Source organism: Cibotium barometz, chromosome 26, assembly GCF_041138505.1.
Source record: "Cibotium barometz isolate CiBa-2024 chromosome 26, ASM4113850v1, whole genome shotgun sequence".
NCBI lineage: Eukaryota > Viridiplantae > Streptophyta > Polypodiopsida > Cyatheales > Cibotiaceae > Cibotium > Cibotium barometz.
The window spans coordinates 36329199-36352300 of NC_141071.1; the positions used below are offsets into that span (position 1 = coordinate 36329199).

At 46.2% G+C, this 23102-nt stretch overlaps 1 protein-coding gene across 1 annotated transcript in view; it reads right to left on the minus strand.

Moving 5' to 3' along the window:
• Nucleotides 1-21712, minus strand: part of LOC147623913 (acetyltransferase At1g77540-like) — a 32114-nt gene extending 10402 nt beyond the window's left edge. The window contains exon 1 of the mRNA XM_086820536.1: nucleotides 21365-21712. Coding sequence (XP_086676662.1) covers nucleotides 21365-21622 — 258 coding nt within the window. The 5' untranslated portion in view covers nucleotides 21623-21712. The remainder of the gene's footprint in view (nucleotides 1-21364) is intronic.
• Between the last annotated feature and the right edge of the window lie 1390 nt (nucleotides 21713-23102).

The following is a 23102-nucleotide window of genomic DNA, read 5'->3' on the forward strand; positions in this document are numbered from 1 at the left end:
CCCAGACCACAGAAAGTTCCTGATCAGCCTCTGTACCTGGCTGATGCAAGAGCTCGAGAAAATCCAGCAAGACGTAATGTACCACATGGTCGCTAACAGCACCTGATTTGCCACCACCACCCTCCCAGCCAAGGATAGTCGAGCTGTACTCCAATACAATAGCCGTAGAGATTGGACCACACTAGTGGTCATTCTGCTTCGAGCATCTACATCGAATTTCGACTTCGAGCCTATTTGTTTGGTACTGTTTTCATATGTACATGGACATCATCTGGTTCTTGGAACCCATGGAGCATTGTATTCATTAAATACTCCCAATAAATATATCATATATTGAGGGGGGGGTCGGCCCGTTCCGGCCCCAGTGCTAGTGTCCATCTTTCCATTTCATTTCATTTCAATTTCAAGTTGTATTAAGTTGTCCATTTCAAATTTGTGGTTTTAAAGTTGTGCTATTAAGCGTGTGGGTGTCCAACGGAGTCTTTCCCACTTGACGGGATCGGTTTCATTGGTATCAGAGCACGGTTGTTTCCCTCTTCCTAGTGGGGAAACAAACCTGTGTATTGGACATCCCGCTTTTAGCAAACTTTAAACACAATGGACAGCCAAGGCAACCCTTTGGAAGTGCCTAATTCGAGGGGTCCATCTAGTGCCTCTCGTGGGTCTGATGCCTAATTCGAGGGGTCCATCTAGTGCCTCTCGTGGGTCTGATGCCTTGCGAGGAAGACACAAGCCCCTTGAAAGGGTTATTGATAGTGAATCAAAGGGTCAACTGTCTCCAGGAAAGACAGTTATGCTTGAACAAGAGCCTGATGCTATGAGGGCTGAAATGGAACATATGAGAAAACTTTTGCAGGCTCAAGAGCAAGAGTTAAAGTTTTTGCATGAAGATCCCCATCTGCAAAGTGCTATTGAAGCCAGGAAGGCTGATGCTATGGTAGATGTAACTTTTGAATCAATGGCTCGTGAAGTGGGCAAGAAACCAAGGGAGTTGGCACTTGCCTACCTCCTCCACAAAGGTGATATCAAAGAGGGGGATGACGGAGAGCTGAAATTCAGAAATCCACCTCGTTTGAAGCATGGAGATCCCGCATCTCAAAGGCTGAAATCTTTTATGCAAAAGGAAGAGGTGACAGTCACCTCTCGACATGCATCTTCTCCCCAAGGCACTAAGCCTGACAGATATATGTATGCCAGTGCTCATGGAGGGCATGAAAGTCACATGCATGCTAGACATGTATCTCATGGTGACAGGTCTGCTTCCAGAAAAATTTTGCCTTCTGAGTTGTCTCATGGAGAGACATTGCCATATGCAGGTAAGTCACATGCATCTGAGTTTCGAGTTCATGGAGCACATTGCCATCGTGCCTCATGAAATTTCTATGACGGCCCATGGAGCCCATGCAGATAGGGCTACCCCGTTGGATAAGGGGAAAAGAAAAAGAGAAGACCATGAGCCTCATGCCAGGAAGCTCAAGGAATTCAAAGCAGGTGACAAATCTGTTAAATTTGATGTCTTTCATGGTGAACATGATGCTTCTAAGGTGTTAGCATTTGTGGCACAGTTCGACATTGCTTTTAGCGATGAGGACTTCACAGAAAAGTCAAAGGTGCGCCATGCTAGCATGTTTTTGAAAGGGACTGCTGCTCATTGGTGGATCACTGAAAAGATCACCAAGGATCCCATCTCCACTTGGAAGGAATTCAAAGACAGATTCTATGCTCAGTTTTTGCCACCAAATGCAGAGCAAACTCTCACTCAAAAGTGGGACAGGCTCGAGCAAAGAGACAATGAAAGTGTGCAACAGTATGTTAACAAATTCTGGAAAGTGTTGATGGAAGTCACTACCTTTATGCAAATCACTGAGGATGAAAGAAAGAGGAAGTTTCGTTCTGGACTGCAACCAGCATATCGATCGGGTATTGAATTGCACCCGAAACATACTTTGCAACAACTCACAACTTCTGCTCTTGCTACGGAGCAATTGGTGCTCAAGATTAAACAGGATCAAGGAGGTTCCAAGGCGAAGGACAAGGCTGCCCCAAATCAGCAAAAGGGTGGACAGCCACCTAAAAAGAACTTCAGGGAGTCCTACAAGGGTGGTAAAGCTGAAAATAACACATCTAAAGATCAGGGCCCAAGGAAGAACAAATTCGGCTTAACCCCGGAGCAAAGAGAGCAATATGCCAAGGATGGAAAATGCTTTTCTTGTGGTAGCAAAGACCACATGTTTCGACAATGCCCAGATCGCAAACCAAAGCACGAGGACAAGCAGACCAAGGCTAATGTACATGCAGTTCCTGATGTGCAAGGAAATACAGGTCATGATGCAAAAGAGCGAATGGTTTGCAAGGCTTGGGGGCAAATCAAGAATCAGCCCGCACTCTTCATGTTTGATGACTGTGCAACTGACAATTTCATCTCTATGCAAATGGCAGCTGCATTGGGTATTGAGGTTGAAAACATGGGACCTCAGATTGAAGCCGAAGCTGCATTTATTGGTAAAGAGGTGCAGGTTACCCCTTTGATAGCGAAGTTGCGCATCCATATCCAGGGCTACCTTGATAATGAACATTTCCTAGTTGCTCCACTGAATGGATGTGATGTATTGTTGGGCAAGCCGTGGCACCATAGGCTTGAGCCCCGCAAAGACTACAAGTCCAATCTGATTTCTTTTATGCATAAAGGCCGCATGCATTTTATTGATGCTGGCAAAGAAGGGGATTCCATCCCACTTGTATCACACATCCAAATTAATAAAGCAATGACAAAGAGTCTTTCAGCGTACTTGGTTTTTGTGCGTGATAGTCTTGTGCCAAATCATCAAAATGTGGATGCTATGTCTAATGATAGGCTGAATTTTCTTAATGCATTCAACGACTGTTTTGCTGACTCGTTGCCAGGTGAATTACCTCCCCAAAGGCCCGAAGATCACCGCATAGATCTTGTGCCAGGTAGTTCTCCACCTAACAAACCCGCATACCGAGTGAGTGCTGCACAACAACAAGAAATCATGAAGCAGGTAAACGAGCTTTTAGAGAAAGGTTTGGTTCAGCCTAGTTCCTCACCTTACTGGTCTCCTGTGCTTCTTGTTCAAAAGAAGGACGGATCATTCTGTATGTGTGTGGACTATAGAGCTTTGAACAAGCTTACCATCAAGAACAGATTCCCAATTCCACGTATTGATGATATCTTGGATAAGCTTGATGGCTCAGCTTGCTTTAGCAGACTTGATTTGAAGAGTGGTTATCCCTAGATACGCGTGGTGCCACAAGATGTCCATAAGACTGCATTCACGACAGCCTTCAGATTATATGAATTCTTGGTAATGCCTTTTGGTCTCACCAAAGCTCCTGCTACTTTTAATCGAATGATGAATAGGATATTCCGACCCCATCGCAAGTTCACAGGAGTCTTCTTTGATGATATCTTGGTTTTCTCCAAGAATGAGCCGGAACACACAACTCATTTGGTCACAGTGTTCGAAGAGTTACGGAAGCATAAACTTTTCGTCAATGCCAAGAAAAGTGAGTTTTTACTTTCAGAGATTCATTATCTGAGTCATATTGTATCCAAGGATGGAGTTACAATGGATCCTGCAAAGATCGAGACTATTTGGAATTGGCCCGAATTGCAAAACGTACATCAAGTACGTAGTTTTCTGGGATTATGTTCATACTACAGGCGTTTCATAAGGCATTTTTGTCATGTGCATCACAGATGCCATGGACATTCTCAGGGCTAGATCCAGAAGAGGCAAACAGATAAAGACCATGAACCAGTAGAAGATAGGTAGAACCAGAATGTAGGAGCTTCAGGCGTAGCATCTCAGGTGGACATGGAGCAGACTTGGAGCAAAGCATGGATCAGATAGCTGTCGGCTGCAGGACAGAGGGTGCTGGCTGCTAGAAGAGCTGTCGGCTGACGTCAGCAAAGTGTGGGCAGCAGGCGCATCAAGAACATGAAGTATAACCAGTCGGCGGCATTAAAAAAAGGGAGTTATGAATATATGAACTCGCCGACCAGCAGTCGGCCAGTTCCCCATGTAGTCCAAGGGCTATAAATAGCCCCCCTTGCTCTATGTTGTAGTCATTCAGCCCACTAGGGGTTTGAGTCAGTAGGAGTCCTAGTTTGGGACTGAATTTTGGTGTGTTATCACCTTTTCAAGAAGGCAGCCAAGGGCTGCAGATATGTACCCTTTTTGTACCATAGATTATACTGAATTTCCAGCACTTCTCTCTCTCTCTCTACTCTCTCTCTACCTGCGTTTTTGCATCAGATGGTGCGTTTTTGCATCAGAAGGTTTTCCAAGAGTGTTTAGGGCTGAAAGAAGACTATCCAGAGCTTCCGCGTGTTACATTGGTATCAGAGCATCAGGCTCAGCAAAGCTAAACACTGATTCAGTCCCAGATGATGGTGTACAGGTCCAAGGTACAAGAAAGTACACGGATTCGAAGCCCAAGGCAAGAACACAGATCGGGAAGAACTCCCAGGAGGTTTGTTGGTGGTGTTCCAAAGTGCCAGATGGGGATGGCAGTTCCGTGAGCCAGATAGGTTCTCAGGTTAACGGTCCCAAGGGAGGTTGATCCTCCAAGGGTGATGTGAGAGTGCCAGACTCAGTTCCAGGAATGAAGACCAAGACGGTGTTCAGAGTCAGGGCAGGAATGGATTGTGGACTAGAGGAAGACCAAATGCATAGATCTTTATCAGAGACAGAGTGGTTTGGAGAACAGGCCGGGTTTTCACGGAAAAGGGTTTGCCAGGGATGGATGATGACAGAGGGACTTCGGGACAGGATTGGGATGATGACAGTCATCCAAGAGCAGGTTGGATTCCCGTCATCAAGTTTAGCAGAGGGGGATGTCATGTGCATCACAGATGCCATGGACATTCTCAGGGCTAGATCCAGAAGAGGCAAACAGATAAAGACCATGAACCAGTAGAAGATAGGTAGAACCAGAATGTAGGAGCTTCAGGCGTAGCATCTCAGGTGGACATGGAGCAGACTTGGAGCAAAGCATGGATCAGATAGCTGTCGGCTGCAGGACAGAGGGTGCTGGCTGCCAGAAGAGCTGTCGGCTGACGTCAGCAAAGTGTGGGCAGCAGGCGCATCAAGAACATGAAGTATAACCAGTCGGCGGCATTAAAAAAAGGGAGTTATGAATATATGAACTCGCCGACCAGCAGTCGGCCAGTTCCCCATGTAGTCCAAGGGCTATAAATAGCCCCCCTTGCTCTATGTTGTAGTCATTCAGCCCACTAGGGGTTTGAGTCAGTAGGAGTCCTAGTTTGGGACTGAATTTTGGTGTGTTATCACCTTTTCAAGAAGGCAGCCAAGGGCTGCAGATATGTACCCTTTTTGTACCATAGATTATACTGAATTTCCAGCACTTCTCTCTCTCTCTCTACTCTCTCTCTACCTGCGTTTTTGCATCAGATGGTGCGTTTTTGCATCAGATGGTTTTCCAAGAGTGTTTAGGGCTGAAAGAAGACTACCCAGAGCTTCCGCGTGTTACAATTTTGCTATGATTGCCACTCCTCTACATGATCTCACGAAGAAGAAAACTGCTTTCAAATGGACTTCAAAGGAACAGGATGCTTTCTTGCAGCTCAAGCATGCGATCATATGTGGTCCAGTATTGACTGTTCCTGACTTGCACAAGTCATTCGTGGTTGAATGTGATGCTTGTGGTGATTGCATAGGAGCTGTCCTAAATCAAGAAGGGCATGCAGTTGCATACGAGAGCCGTCGTTTGCATGATGCTGAGCTTCATATGGATATCTATGAGAAAGAGCTCTTAGCTGTAATTCACGCCTTAAAGATTTGGAAACATTACCTTCTTGGGGCTGAATTTGTAGTCAAGACAGATCATCAAAGCTTGAGATACTTTCTATCTCAAACCAAGCTTTCAAAGAAGCAGATGAGAATGGCAAACTTTCTTTCCATGTTTCATTTTCAGATTGTGCATACTCCAAGAAAGAAAAATGTGGTGGCCGATGCACTATCTAGGAGGCCTTATGTTGCTGCAGTCTCAGTGGCCTCTCATGGAGATTTATCTGCTATGAGAGATTTGTATCATTTGGATGCTGATTTTTACCATATATGGACTGATTTGATGGCTGGTCATTCACATGCCTCTTATGTTATCAACGAGGGTTATCTCATGAAGGATAATTGCCTATGTGTGGTAAAGGATTTGCGTCCAAAGGTTATCGACGAATGTCACGCTCCACCATATGCTGGTCATCAAGGTATCATGCCTACTACTCGCATGATTCAGAGGTATTTCTTTTGGCCAAGCATGCGTAAAGACATTGAGGCTTATGTGCGTGCGTGTATTACTTGCCAAAAGGTGAAATTTGACAGGCAAAAGCCTCCAGGTTTGCTTCAACCATTGCCTATTCCCTCGCAACCTTGGGAAAGTATCACGATGGATTTTATTATGGATTTGCCTAGATCCCAACATGGGAATGATGCTATTTGGACTATTGTGGACAGGTTTAGCAAGCAAGCTCATTTCTTGCCCGTCAAGAAAACCATTAAAGCTGATCATATGGTAAAGCTTTTTCTTGCTAATATTTTCAAGCATCCAGTGATAGGGACTCTAAGTTTACGAGTGATTTTTGGAAACTTGTTTTTGAAAGGTTGGAAACAACTTTGAATTTGAGTTCCTCAGATCATCCTCAATCTGATGGCCAGACTGAAAGAGTGAATCAGATTTTGGAGGATATGCTTCGAGCATATGTATCCAAAAGACAAGAGTTCATGGGAGGATTATCTTCCTATGTTAGAATTTGCATATAACAGTACTAAGCATACGAGTACAGGGTTTAGTCCTTTCATGCTTATGTATGGTTTTCAACCTAGATCACCTATTAATGTAGGATTCTCAGGACTTCAACATGATGCAGCACGTAATTTTTTGCAAGATATGTAGGAAATGTTACAAGTTGCAAAGGAATCTATTAGAAGTGCTCAAGACCGCGACAGGTTTTATTCTAATAGACATCGTTCACCGAGAGAGTTCTCTGAAGGAACGATGGTGTATTTGCGAGTTCCGAAAGATTCCGAGACTTTACGGACAGGTCGATCTCCAAAATTATCCCCTAGATACTGTGGACCATTTCGTGTTACACGACGGATTGGTTCAGTTGCATATGAATTGGATTTGCCTTGGACATATCTCCCGTTCATGGAACAAGTACAAAATATCTGTCGGCACAAAACTGGCACGACGTAAAACATAAAAACCTGGTCTTCCTATGGAGTAACAGTCCCATAGGTAAGATACAGTTCCAGGCATGAGTCTCCCTATGGTGTGACAGTCCCATAGGCAAAACACGGCACGAATACTGGCTCTTCCATGGCGTGACAATCCCATGGGTCGAACACAGTCCAGGTCATACACGGGTGGCACTGGTCTGGCTCCTGTCCATACGACACCATCCTGCTAACACACGGGTGGCACTAGTCTGGCTCCCGTCCGTTCAGCAAAATATTGGCCTCTTCACACGAGACACCGGCCTGGCCTCAAGTGAACGAGACGCAAAAACTGGAGATGGACCAAATGGTCGGCCAATTGGTGACATCCCCCCGGGCTTCTAAAGAGTTGACCTCAACTGAAAAGCTCTTAGAAGTCATCTCCTGTAGGCTGTCTATTTGTATACACCAGGGCCTCTGTTGTGGGTGTGCCCGCCCGTATATCATTTTTTCACACTCCCCGTATTTTTTCCCTATTTTTCCCATTTTTTCCTAGTGGCTGGAGGGCTGCCAGGTGATGCCAGGAGCATCCCAATGCTGGCCGACTGGACTTTCCTCAGTCGTGTGCATCTGGGCTGCTGGCCGACATGTTCTGACTAGGCGTAGGCATCTGTAGCTGGCCGACTGCTATTTTCAGCAATCGTGGGCATTTTTCACAGTCGTGGGCACCTTCTGGAGCTGGCCGACTGCTCACATGGAGATGTATATATTGCCCCTCAGCCCCCACCACTTTCTCATTCAGTTTTTCGGGATCTTGTGTATAGAGAAGAGTTTACACATCTATCTCTCTATGTTTCTTGTGCTGATTATTTTCTGCAGTCTACTTGCTCTTGTCTACCCAAGTTTGGTTGTCATTTCCGCTGCATATTCTGACATGGTATCAGAGCCCTAGGCTCTAGGAGATCTTGGGCGTTTTTCTGAGCAAGAGGGGGAGCAACAGGTTGCTGATCGGTGGACTGTTCCGGGCTGAACGGGAAGAGAAGGTGCAAGAGGAAGGCGGGCAAAGGGGCTGGACAGCCACTTGCATATTTTCTGATTTTCAGATTTTTTCCCACCCACCCACCCTTTCAGGTTACTCTCCGAGATGGCAGATTTACTAGAGATGGCCGAGAAGCACGTGAAGATTCCGACTCTCCCCACGTTCCGAGTGGATCGTCAGTTGGACGGGTCCAATTACGGCATCTGGAAGGTCATGATGGAGTCAGTTTTGGAGTCATATGATCTTGCTGATTTTATTATCATAGGGGTGCCACGGCCGAAAGCTGAGGAAGGGGAGTTATTATCGACGAGGAAGGACCGAGAGGCACAGGCACACATGTGGGACCGTGTCAACGCCAGGGTCCGGTCGTTTATATTCCTCAATTGCACACCACAGGTGATCAACCATGTGAAGCACATGACGCTGGCGAGAGGCATATGGGAGCACTTGGCTTCTTTGTACAACAGGGTGTCACCCATGAAGCGGATATCCTTGGAAGTGTAGATGCGGGTTATGAACCCTGCAAAGTCTTCGACGATGCGGGAACACATTAACAAGCTGCAGGCCCTTCAGCAGGAAGTCCTTCAAGCTGGGAAAGAGATATCATCCGAAGATATGGCCATCACGTTACTTTCCCACTTGCCTGGTCAGTATTCCGCTTTCTATTCCTCGTTGATCACAAGTGGCAGGCTCAGCACCATTACTTGGGAGGAGCTTGTGCCAATGGTCTTGGAACAGGAGGAACGTTTCACGAACCCTCCTCACGGCGGAGGTTCGGAGGCCTTAACTGGCCAACGGTCGAAAGGTCGTAATACCAACAAGGGCAAAGGGAAGGCTTCACCGGAGAAGTCTTCCGAGAAGAAACCTGATCCAGAACGAGAGAAGCTGAAGGCCGAAAGATCGTGTAATGATTGTGGCGAGAAAGGCTACTACTGGAGGAAGTGCCCTAAGCGGACAGGGAAGAGTGCTGATTCCTCAGCCTCAGCTGCGAAGACTCCGGCATTTGTGCACTTGGAGATGGTGGACTCCGATGCTTCATCATCTTCGAGCGAGGAGGCAGTTGGCTTCACCGCGAAGGATACCCGGGAATGGATTTTCGACAGTGGTGCTTCCAGGCACATGACTCCATCTCGTGACTTCTTTCTGGATCTGAAACGCCAGTCAGGTCGTATTTTTATTGGCGATAACTCCACTATTCCGATACATAGTGAGGGCCGGATGGAGATTATTCCCGACGGCAAGGAGGGCAAGCATGCTTCCCGTGTTCTTTATGTTCCTGCTCTGGGCTTTCATCTTTTGTCAGTGCATGAGGTGTGCAAGACTGGCTTTCGGGTGGAATTTGAGGAGCATTCAGTTGCTCTAAGGGACCGTGAGACAGGCAAAGTTGTTTGGGAAGGCGGTGTGGAGAATGGCATCTACAAGCTCTCTGCACTCTCCTCACTGACAGGCTCTCAGGTCGGAGATTTGTGGCACTTTCGTTTTGGCCACTTAAATGTGGATGCTTTGCGGCGCGCCTTTCGGGACCAGATGGTGGTTGGCTTGCCAGATGTTGGTAATAGGCAAGGACGCTGCAGTTCTTGTATACGTGGTAAGCAGCACAGGGAATCCTTTCCGAAGCAGGCTTCCAGGCGGGCTTCGAAACCTTTGGAGTTGATTCACACTGACTTGTGTGGACCACAGCAGATACCATCCTTGGGAGGATCTCTCTACTTCATGCTGCTTGTTGATGATTTGTCTCCGACAACTTCTGTACCCCATATGACTCCGTTTGAGGCATATTTTGGCAGGAAACCCGATGTCTCGCACTTCCGTGTCTTTGGGAGTGACGCGTATGTACATATTCCGAAGAAGCAGAGGGGGAAGCTTGACTCCAAGTCCCGCAAGCTGGTATTTGTTGGGTATAACTCTCTTTCCAAGGGATACAAGTTGTATGATCCAGAGAGGAACGAGATTGTTGTCAGCCGGGATGTGGTCTTTGACGAGCATGTTCCAGCATCCACTGTCGAGGAGCACTTCTTGGAGATCCAGAGGAGTCTGATGATGATTCCCAGTATACTACTCCAGTTGATCCACCTCAGTCATCACAGGAGGTTGAGCCCGCAGCTGGAGTTGAGCCCCCGCGATCACAGGAGGCTCCATGATCTGTTCGAGTACCTAGGTGGTTGTTGGACACCCTTCGGGAGTCAGGTGTCACGGAGCTACCCTCCGAGTGGACCACAGAGGACGGCCCTCGAAGATCACATCGAGTCCGAGATAAAAGCAACACGGCGGAGCTTCTTCAGGTGAACTATGCTCTTATGTCTCGTATCATGTGGGATAAAGAGCCCACTTCCGTAAAGGAAGCCCTTTCACAGGATACTTGGAGGGAAGCCATGCAGGTGGAACTTGATGCCATCGAGAAGAACAACACTTGGGAGTTGGTACCGAGGCCGTCGAAGCGGTCAGTCATTGGTGTCAAATGGGTCTTTAAGACCAAGTACGCGTCTGATGGGTCGATGGACAAACACAAAGCCAGGTTCGTGGCTAAGGGTTATGCTCAGCGGCCAGGCATCGACTACGAGGATACCTTTGCACCGACAGCACGGATGACCACGATTCGGACCGTTCTTGCCCTTGCTTCTTCTCAGAGGTGGCCCGTGTACCAGATGGATGTAAAATCGGCGTTCCTTAATGGTGACTTGCAGGAGGAGGTGTATGTTGAGCAACCTCCAAGCTTTATTGTTCCAGGATCGGAAGGGATGGTTTACAGGTTACGTAAGGCCTTGTATGGTCTTAAGCAGGCTCCCAGGGCTTGGAATCAGAAGATTGATTCCTTCTTTATTCGGACTGGCTTTCAGAGATCGGTTGCAAATCCGAACCTGTATCTCTTTCGGGAACGCGGCATGGTCACACTTATCATCCTTTATGTGGATGATCTCATTCTCACCGGCGGTCATGTGGAGCACATTGGAGTGACGAAGGCTGCCTTGTCAAAGGAGTTTGAGATGACCGACTTAGGCTTACTCCACTTCTTCTTGGGATTGGAGATCTGGCAGACCCAGAGGGGGTTTTTCGTCTCTCAGCAGCGGTATGTTCATGAGTTGCTTGAGGCCTTTGGGATGGAGAACTGCAAGCCTATTACTTCGCCGATGGACCCGAACACAAAGTTAACCGTTATCCTTGTGAGCCAGTTGATGCCTCGCAGTACCGGAAGTTGGTTGGTTCATTGATCTGGTTGCTGAACACCAGATTGGACTTGAGCTTCTCCGTGGGGCAGTTGAGCTCTTTTATGCAGACGCCATTGAAGACTCATTGGGACGCAGGATTGTGGATCTTGCGGTATCTGCAGAGCACGAAGGATCTGGGACTCTTTTACACAGGAGGGAATGGAGTCAAGCTCCAAGGCTGGAGTGACTCAGATTGGGGAGGAGATCCAGACACGAGGAGGTCTACTTTAGGATACACTTTTACCCTCGGCTCAGGAGTAGTTTCTTGGAGCAGCAAGAAGCAGCCAACTATTGCCCTTTCTTCGACAGAGGCAGAGTATCGGGCTGCTTGTGGTGCTGCTTGTGAGGTTGTATGGCTACAGAGGCTGCTAGGCGAGATGGGGTTTCCACAGAGGGAGCCCACAGTCATCCAGTGTGATAACCAGAGTTGTATAGCTATTGCTCGGAACCCGGTTTTCCATGCCCGGACCAAGCATATAGAGATACAGTATCACTTTGTACGTGAGAAGATCTTGGCGGGAGACATCTTGCTACTTTATTGTTCGACGGAGGACAATGCGGCGGACCTCTTCACGAAGTCTCTACCTCAGGCTACGCTCAGGCAGCACTCCAGCTCCCTGGGGTTGGTTACACAGCCAGGAGCTGAGAGGGGGTGTTAGAAGTCATCTCCTGTCTATTTGTATACACCAGGGCCTCTGTTGTGGGTGTGCCCGCCCGTATATCATTTTTCCACACTCCCCGTATTTTTTCCCTATTTTTCCCATTTTTTCCTAGTGGCTGGAGGGCTGCCAGGTGATGCCAGGAGCATCCCAATGCTGGCTGACTGGACTTTCCTCAGTCGTGTGCATATGGGCTGCTGGCCGACTTGTTCTGACTAGGCGCAGGCATCTGTAGCTGGCCGATTGCTATTTTCAGCAGTCGTGGGCATTTTTCACAGTCGTGGGCACCTTCTGGAGCTGGCCGACTGCTCACATTGAGATGTATATATTGCCCCTCAGCCCCCACCACTTTCTCATTCAGTTTTTCAGGATCTTGTGTATAGAGAAGAGTTTACACACCTATCTCTCTGTGTTTCTTGTGCTGATTATTTTCTGCAGTCTACTTGCTCTTGTCTACCCAAGTTTGGTTGTCATTTCCGCTGCATATTCTGACAAAAGCCTCAAGATATGCCTGCAACAATTGTGGATAATCAACAAAGTAGTCCTCATTTACCCACTTGGCATCAACAGGCAAATAATTCTTAAACTTCACAAGGTATCTCCTGGAAAGCTTTCCGGCAGGTAGCTTTCTCTCCTTGTGAAAAACAATCTGTTCTGGCTTGAGGATCTCCTCAAGCTCTTCAATTTCTGGCGGATCTTCTGTGTGACAGGCTCATCAGGATCTGGCCCCACATATTTCCGAAATAGACTCACATGAAAAGCATTGTGAATCTTCCAATGACTAGGTAAAGCAAGCCTGTAGGACACTTCATTGATCTTCTGAATCACCTTGAAGGGTCCATAATAGCGAGGAGAAAGCTTAGGATATGATCCTTCTCGTCCTGGCCTCTTCCGAAGCCTAGCCTTCTCAAATTTCAGCAATACCCAATCACCTTCTTTGACTTCCATGTCCCTTCTATGCTTGTCAGCAACCATTTTATGCTTATCCTGAGATCTTGCAATGGCTGTCCGCACCTGACCAAAGGCAACATCCAAGTCACGAACATATTCATCAGCTACAAAAATCTCATCCTTTGTACGAAGGATGGGTGGCAAGACCACTCGGCCATAAATAATCTCAAACGGAGCCTTTCCTGTGGAAGCATGGATCGTATTGTTGTAGGCAAACTCAACAAGTGGAAGATACTTCTCCCATGCAGTCTTTTGATCTGCCACATAAGATTTCAATAAATCCAACACGGCTGAATTTGCAGCTTCACTTTGGCCATCCGTTTGGGGATGATAAGCTGATGAAAACTCAAGTTTAGTACCCATATTATCAAACAAAGCCCTCCAAAATAGGCTTGTAGTCCTGGGATCTCTATCCCCAACAATGGATTTAGGCATACCATACTATGTCCTGCGGTAACCCATACAGTCTAAACAATTGCTCGATAAACTGCCGAACTAAATGCGTAGCTGTAATAGTCTTCCAGGTCGGTAAAAATCTAGCCATTTTTGTCAAGCGATCTACCACAACCCAAATAGAATCATGGCCGTGATGTGTTCTTGGCAATCCGGTTGGAAATACTTTCCCATTTATTACCTGGGATTTGCAAAGGATGCAACAACCCAGCCTGTCTAAAGCGTTCAGCTTTATTTGCCTGACAAATCTGACACTTGAGAACATAATCTTCTACATACCCTTTCATCTTCGGCCAATAAAAAGTGTGTTTCACTAATGATAGTGTCCTGTGTACCCCAGGGTGTCCAGCACAAGGGGCGTCGTGACACTCCTTAAGAATCTTGGACCTAATGTCTGGGATCTGTGGTACACAAATTTTGCCATTACGGAACAGTAAACCATTCCGAATCATCCACTGGCCTCCTGCAGCCTAAATAGTAGACTGCTCAGTCATCGAGTCTTGGTCAATCTATGAGCTCCCGTCCTGGATCTTCTGCCAAAATGGACCAAAATAACTATCAGTCCTGCAAAGCCCTCCCAATGACTGAAATAAGTCAGTAGAAATCTCGGTGAACAACAAAGATCTCACCTCTCTAATCCGACTAAGCGCATCTGCAATATTATTCATGGACCCTTTCCGATAACGGATCTCAAAATCAAAATCTTGCATTAACTCTGCCCAACGAGCTTTCCTTCCTCTCAAATCATCCGCATCACACACATACTTGATTGACTGATGATCAGTCAATACCACAAACTTGGAGCCATATAAATAATGTCTCCAAACCTTGAGAGCATGAATCACAGCATAAAGCTCCTTCTCAAGGGTTGGCCAACGAGATTGAGTGTCGTCTAGCTTTTTACTTTCAAAAGCAACCGGTCTACCATCTTGAAATAAAGTAGCCTCGATAGCATAGTCACTGGCATCAGTTTCAAGAACATAAGGCCGACTAGGATCAGGTAATGCTAAGATAGGTGCTTCCTTGACTTTATCTTTCAAAAGTCTGAAGGCCATATCCAAATCGTTATTCCAAGTGATAGGCTGATTGGACTTACGTCCACGACATTTCAATAAGTCGGTCATCGGTAGTGTGAGCTGAGAGTACTCCCGTACAGATTTCCGAAGAAAAACAACAAAACCAAGAAAAGAACGAAGTTGTTTCACTGTTCGCGGTATAGGAACCTTCTGAACTCGGTCATAGTCAATGCTCAATCCATCTCTAGTGATCTTGTGTCCCAAGTAAATGATGTCGGTCATAAAGAACTCACATTTACTCAACTTAGCATATAGTCGGTTCTGTCTTAAAATAGATAAGACAATCGTGAGGTGTCTGACATGATCCTCAGGAGTACGGCTATATATCAAAATATCATCCAGGAACACCACCACAAATTTCCCCAAATGTTCACGAAAAAGATCGTTCATCATGTGCTGGAAAGTGGCTGGAGCATTGGTTAACCCAAAAGGTAATACGAGAAACTCGTAATGGCCATACCTAGTCCGAAAGGTGGTTCTTTCGACATGCCTTTCATGAATACGTATCTGGTGATAGCCAGTACGTAAATCTATCTTCGTGAAATATTTCGCTCCTGCTAACCGGTCAATCAGGTCATCGGATCTAGGGAGAGGATAACGGTTCTTAATTGTCAGCTTGTTCAATCTTTTGTAATCTATACACATTCTCCAAGAATTGTCCTTTCTCCTAAGCAACACAGGTGCACCCCAAGGTGATTTACTTGGACGGATCTGGCCCATCCTCAAATAATCTGCGACTTGTTTAGCCAACTCATCTTCCTCGGCTTGGCTCATCCTATAAGGTGGAATACTGACAGGATGAGCACCAAGGATCAAGTCAATACGATGATCTACTACCCGTTCAGGTGGTAAACCTGATGGCAATTCCTTAGGAAATACATCTTGAAATGAATCAAGGATCTTCTGTAATTCTTTGCTTTCAAACACACTTAATTCATTCACATCCATGGAAGGGATGAGAAAAGAAGAAAGTGGAATCAATACACAATGGAAAGTGGTATACAAAGAAGAATCCATTATATTTTCAAAATCAATTGTATTTACAAGAGGTCCCTGAGAGGGATGGATACAATCACCTAAAATACTATACTTGGTGTCCCTATGCTGAAAAGAAAAAATATGACTAGACCAATCTATCTGGACGTCAAGAGTCTTAAACCACTCAATCCCTAATAATAAGTCTACATTTTCCAGATGCATAACATAGCATTCCAAAGTGTCTTTGTAGTCCTGAATCTGGATTGGAAGCATCTCCACCTTGCGATCCCAAACTTGTCTTCCCGCAGGTAGACGTACCTCATAGGTATGGTCGCTGAGTGTCGTATCAAGACTCAATTTCTGCACAAGTTTGTAGTTAACAAAGTTATGCGAACTGCCAGGGTCTAACAGAATGTGAATTTTATGGCCATTCACTTCTACATAAACTCGGAGAAGATCATGCATGCCAAATACTTTAGAATTGAACAGACAATCAGAACAAGTACTAGGACGAGAAAGTACAGTAATTGACTTACCTGTCAAAGACAACTGGTTAGCGGCCTTTGGCTTGGGTCCTGCGTTTGTCTTGGTACCCTTTTGCTTTGGGCACTCGTTACGCATGTGTCCTTTTTCTTCGCAGATAAAACAACGTCCTTCCTTCTTGAGCTTCAAAGTCCTAAGAAGTCGTTTCTTCTTCGCTGGTGTCAAACTGGAATTCTTCGAAGGTTGGTCCGAAGACTTGCCTTCATTCGTGTTAGCCATAGGTGCGGAGAACTTTCTTTTATGCTTGTTTTCCTGCTCGGTGACGGGTTTCGACTTGGAAGAGACCATCGTATCATCATAGATACGAGCTGAATGAATGGCCTCGTCCAAAGTTTTACATTTGTTATTTTTAACCTGTAATCGGTACGAGTCGGGTAAACCAGCTACTACGAAAAACCCCAACAGAGTAGTGGGATCCATCTTTGTAGCTTTCATCTGCAAGTCACGAAACTTCTGGAGGTAGACCTCATAAGTGAGGTGCTGCGAGGTCATGGTCAAAGCTGAAAACCGGACAACAACATCATAGTCATCCTCTTTCTTGAGGAATTCTTTCTTGAAGACATCTTCAAATTGTGCCCAAGTCGTTGGCTTAGGGTTGAGTTCCTTCCACCAAAGCAAAGCTTTGCCGGACAGGAAACCTGCTGCTAACTGGATCTTCTTTCCATCATCATATGGATGAAACTGAAAGTGAACTTGCCACTTGTGTAGCCAAGTGTCCACTATCTCCTTGGTTCGCTGCTTTTGCTCGCCCCTGAACGGTTCCGGAGTAATGTTGGGGCCTAAAGCTGAAGCCAAGGTATCCATTCCCGAGAAAGTAGAGAGGGTAGTGGTCAATAGAGCGATGGAGTTCTGCAAAGCTTGCATTTGAGCGTCGATTTGTGCCTGACGTTCCGACGAAGAACTCTTGGAATTCTGATTTTGACACAAAATCGTCAAAAAGATCGGCATCGGTTCCTTCTGTAGCCGGCAAGCCTTCGCGTTCCACAAGGGGCTCCAACTCCGATTCTTGGGTCAACATCGTGAAGAGGGTACGGGGAGAAAAAATTCGATCTTTGCACAACAAAAGTGCGAGCAAACTTGAGAGCTTGAGAGCTTGAAAACTTGAGAGATGTGTGGCAAGAAGCCCACGTGAGGGGTTTATAAAGGTTTCCCAAAAGCCCAAAAATCTGCAAAAGCTAAGCTTAGCTTTTGCTTTAGCTTTTGTGTTTTTTTTTTGAATATATATATATATATATATATATATATATATATATATATATATTCTTTTTCTTAAAAAAAATAAACACCTTTAAACTATGGAGGAGAGTCTTCAAAACTGAGAAAATTTTAAACTCTAAAAAAAACGAAAGCTAAAAACGTAAGCTTTCCTTTGTTTTTTTTTTTTTTCCTTCTCCTCCTGGATTAACACGTTGGTGAACTGCCGGTGCATGCTTTTGACGTCACCGTTGGCTGCCTGCACGAATCTTCCTGCCAGCGCCACCACCCTGCCTGCCGTCAGCTGCTAGCAGCTGCGTTTCAGCCGGCGCCGCCTGTGCGCACAGGTGGCCTTTGCCAATCTTGCCTGCCCGCCTGGCCTAAGCGCCGACGTAGGCCTGGCCTGGGCACCAGCCCGCCTGGCCTAGGCGCTGCGTAAACTTGCTAGCCGCCTGGGTAGGCATGGCCGCCTGGCTACGTGGCTGGCTGCCCTCGCACACTGAGCCGCCTGCCAACTTTATCGCTTGCACAAATTCGACCAAACGCCTGCTCACCAGCGTTCGACCAACATGCCTCAACCGCTTCTCTCTCTCTCTCTCTCTCTCTCTCTCTCTCTCTCTCTCTCGTTCAACAAAAAGCAACAAACGTGCTTTTTTTTGCTTTTTCCTGTTTTCTCTCATGCGACTGCACAAACACGACTTCTCTTCCTTGCAAAAGCAATCAACCCTATGACACTACCATCTCCCATCAACATGAAGTTCTTTGATGAAGAAAAAACACATACCAAATCTGAAAACTGCAGTATGCACAGAAAAAACAGCAAGCTTTTTAACACATACCGTTCTTCGACCTCATCTTCTCTACCTACCGACTTGCTCGTTCACGGGGTATGCTCTGATACCACTATCAAATCCCCACGGATCCCCTCGTGATCGATCTTGGTTCGAACTCGAATCCTGCAAACAAACAAACAAACAAACAAGCAAGGGGGTGCAGGCCTGACTCACCTCCCAACCATGACAGCCGTGGGCAAGCCCACAGTCTTGGCTGTCCCCACCGAGCCACGAGCTGAGCTAACTAGGATGACGTACCGACCAATCTCCTCCTCACGACGTCCCATACCGCCGCGAAGCTGCCCTCGCGGGCCTCGAGATTGCTACCGACCTCGGCTGCATAAAGCAGGTGCACGTCTGCACTAGATCCAGGCTCCAAGACCATAGAGCTCTCACAAACTCGCGAGACTCTCTATAATACAATAACTAACCTTGGCCACCCTTTTATAGGCTCTTGGCCGATCATCGGGCGTCCACACTTGGCCGCTCGCCCGTCCATACTTGGGTGCCCGCCCGTTAGTTTATCCCTAACTCAGCTCGTCAATCAGCTTGCCTAGTTCCAAGCTTCCCCAAGCCTCGAAACTAGTCTTGCATGCGTATAGCACACGGTAGATACACACTGTGCACATGACAGGGGCCAAGGTGGGGAGCCCCACTTTAAGTGTGGGAGTGGGCATGGTCACCTACCACATCTCCATAGAACTGGCCGCCCACATGCAAGCGTGGGGGGGCCAGCCAAATCAAAGTGTCAACTTCACTTTAATTTTATTAAAAGAAAGGCTTTCCCCTTCAGCGTGGTCATGTTTTCGCTTCCACCTTCTTACGTGAGACAACCGGCGACACTCTTTCTGGCGCATGTTTTCTTGAAGGCGGCTGCTTCTGTACCCTCTGCTGCTGGCTGTGCCTCCTCTTCTACAGGCGGCTAGCCCTGACTGCAGGTGTGCTTCACACAGATCAGAACTACTGTAGGCGGCCACCTTCATATAGACAGCTATGCTGCCCTCTGCAGGCGACTCTCTTGGCCCTGCAGGCTGCACGTTTTCACCAACAGACTACCCTATCTTTCCTCTCCAACAGGCAGCTACCTTCCCCTGTACAGCTGCTGCACTTCTGTACCATCTGTGGCGGCTGTACCCACTACTCGTGAGCTGTCCACTATACAAGACAGCAGAACAGTCTACAGGCGGTTGTATTGGCCTAGACAGCTGCGCCAGTTTGTCATATGGGCAGCTGTTTACTTTGCATTATAGGCTGCACTTGTTCTCTTTCTCAGCAGGCTGCGTGAGCTCTCTAACAGGCGGCTGCATACACACAGGCTGCACTGCCTTGTTCTCTTGCAGGCAGACGTGGGCCATCTTCAACAACTATTGCACTTCCTTTCCATAGGCGGTGTTTTCTTTCTTCTAGAGGCTACATCTTGGTATTCCACTCCAGTAGCTACACACACGAATACCTCGGATATTGGTCTACAATCTGCAACCTTCAAGTAAGTGAATTTCAGATTTAAGTAAAAGTATTTTGTGTTAAATTAAATAAGGGATTCCCGACTCCCTTTACGGCCACACCCGTTCGGTGCCGGGTTGTCCAAACTAAATTGGCGAACCTCGGTCCAAAGGTGCCGAGATCGGGAGAGCCAGGCGTTAGTACGAGAGCGCCTGTTTGTGCGTGGTCTCGGAACACCAGTGAGGCGCTCTCCGCGGAGTCCAGTGAAAGCACAGGACCGTAGAGATTGGACCACACTAGTGGTCATTCTGCTTCGAGCATCTACATCGAATTTCGACTTCGAGCCTATTTGTTTGGTACTGTTTTCATATGTACATGGACATCATCTGGTTCTTGGAACCCATGGAGCATTGTATTCATTAAATACTCCCAATAAATATATCATATATTGAGGGGGGGGTCGGCCCGTTCCGGCCCCAGTGCTGGTGTCCATCTTTCCATTTCATTTCATTTCAATTTCAAGTTGTATTAAGTTGTCCATTTCAAATTTGTGGTTTTAAAGTTGTGCTATTAAGCATGTGGGTGTCGACTCTTTCCCACTTGACGGGATCGGTTTCAGGGGGTGTAAGCAGTCATCTCCAATCTGTACATATTACTCAGAGAGGGCCTTTGTTGTGGGTGTGCCCACCCAAGAGTTTTGTCCATTTTTGTTTTTGGGTCGTGGGGGCTGTCCTGTGCTGGCCAACTCCTATGCTGGCCGACTTGTTCTTTTCTCAGTCGTGGACATCTTAAGGTGCAGTCGGTTGTTTTAGGGCTGGCTGACCAACACTGTAGGGTGCTATAAATACCACCCTTGCCCCCCACACTCTTTTCTGTATCGGATCTTCATGTATATAGTAGAGTTTATACAACTTCTCTCTCGCTACACTTCTGCATTTTGTTTCTCACGGTAGTTGTCGCATTTTCCGTTGTGCATTCCGACAAGGCTTGGGGCGGCTGAGGCACCGGCGGAGGTGGCTCTGGGCAACTGAGGCGCCGGCGGAGGTGGCTCTGGGCATATAAGGCGCCGGCGGAGGTGGAGGATCTACAAAAGCAGTGGCGGCGGCGCTTTCAATAGTGCTGGCTCTACAATGGCGGCAATGGCAGCACTGCAAACAGGGTGGAGGCTGAGGGTGGAGAAGGACAGTTAGCATGTTATATTGGTATCAGAGTGTCTAAGTTCTTCCTAGGGCGTGTTTCTTGCATTAGAGTTTGCAAGAAGTGCATGCAACAAATTAAAGTTTTCATTTTTGCAGTTGCAGCCAGATTAGGGTTTGCATTTTTGCATATACAATAAAATTAGGGCAATTTTGTGCATGTGCATTAGATTGCTCCTCCTGCAAATGTGTATATTGAGTTTACCAAGTGTTGATGGAACCATGCCTTCATGACAAGGATCTTCCAACCCACATTTACTTGCTAAATGTGTGTGCACACGTGTGTGTGTGTGTGTGTGTGTGTGTGTGTGTGTGTGTGATATGCGTGCATGTGTATATGTAGGTTTGTGTGAATGAATAAATGAATGTATGTATGTGTAAATTGCTCGGTATATTAGGTAGCAATGAGTTAACTAGTTGTGCTAGTGTCAGTCCCCTTCTTACAAATAGTTACAGGTCCTAATGAGGCGTGGATCAACAACTATGGAGAGTGCATAAAACACACACGCACGCACGCACGCATGCGAGAGCTCAAAACCCATCCAAAATTTTATAGATAAAGAACAGGAGAAAGGAAAGAAGAGGGCGTACAGATATATAGCTACAAGTGGGGATGACCAGAAGCCCATGTTGTTGGGCATGTTGGAAGGCAGCTTTACAGAGGAGGGCAGCAATCCCGGTTCCGCGCTTGCTTGGGGGCACGTAGGTGTGCACAAGGTCCATCACCTTCTGGTTCTTCTGAGCAGTCTTCATGGTGTACTGCAGATAGGCCAGCCCATCCCTTGTGGAAAATCGACTGTTAGCGGCATCCCACAGAACATCCACGCCAGCACTGTTCGCAAATGCCATGCTCTAGCCTATTTGAGATCGGTTGCCACTAGCAAGCTTCCTTGTTGGCTCTTTGGGTGATCGCCCACGATTGTTGTTTTTGTATGATGTGATAAATATGTTATTGTCATCGGTGTTTAAATTTTTCACATGCTTGCTCTTTTTTCTTTTTTCTTTTTTACTTGGCTTGAAAGTAGAAAGTACACATGTTATCACCCACACACACAAGTGTCATCATTTGCTTGGGAGATTCGATCCAAGAAAAAGTACACATGTTATCACCCACATATACAAGTGCCTTCACTCGCTCGGGAGATTTTGATCCTACTAAACGGGGACTCTCGAACTCCATCCTAACCACGCTCCATCACTCGCTCAGGAGATTCAACGGACTCTCAAACTCCATCCTAACTGCGCTGCACTAACACGCTCTTTTATCATGTATGATGCAATGAGATGAGTGTTTGTCTCATTCTCGTAAAGAGCTAGTGGTGACTTATGTGTCATTGCAGTTGGCTTGTATTGTAAATCAGGCAAATTTGTTGAAGCATAAATTCCTTCCACATTTTGTAACGGTGCAATTTTAAATTTAAAATTCACATGCATATCCAAGCCATAAGGTTTATGGTGCAATTTACCTTATAGGGCTTTATTGACTAGTAAGTCTTGGTGGGATGAAGCAGGAGAGGTGTACATATTCTTTTTCACTTTTCATTAAATTGTTAATGTAGAGACTTGCTCACCCTTCCAACAACTTTAATCTTAGTTGTTATATAGACTCGCAAGCTTCATGAGGTTTGCTTCCTAACTACAATTTTCTTTGTTGTTTCTCTGCATTGTGGAATCCTCCTAGACTGCCAAGAGTGAGTGAATACAAGGCCCCTTTACATTTGGCAGCCCATGTAAATTCTGAAAACTCTGCAACTAATTTTTTAGCTCGGTGATCTTAACCAACGTACTAAACTCCTACAATGAGAAGCTTGTGGTTCGTTGCTATGAGGTATGTTATGTGCACATTATATGTGCATATACTAAGAGGCTAACCCGCATTAGGCTTGTGAGCATGGGAGCATAGGAACAAGCTCTAGTGGAGCATGGGTTAGGACTAACCTTAAGGGTTGAGGTTAAGGTCAGGCATCCGTTGGGTGGATGGGTTTATGCATGGTTTAAACATGTTTATGCATGACAATTATATAGAGAGATCTTAGGATTTTAACAGTGGTATCAGAGCAATCTCTAGTTAATTGTTGTTGTTTTTTCTTTATTATTCTAATTTTTAATATTTTTAAAAGTAAATTTTAATATTTACTAAATAAAAATGTTATTTTGTTGGTTCATTTTGGTGATTACGCACGTGGATCATCAATATGGCGGTTGGAACGTGTGTTTCTTCTATTCATTGGATGAAACGACGTTGAGAGGGGATTCCGTAAGTTCAATGCTATTTTTTTAAATTTTTCTTGGTTTAAAATAAGCATTTATGAAATTTTTACCAAAATAC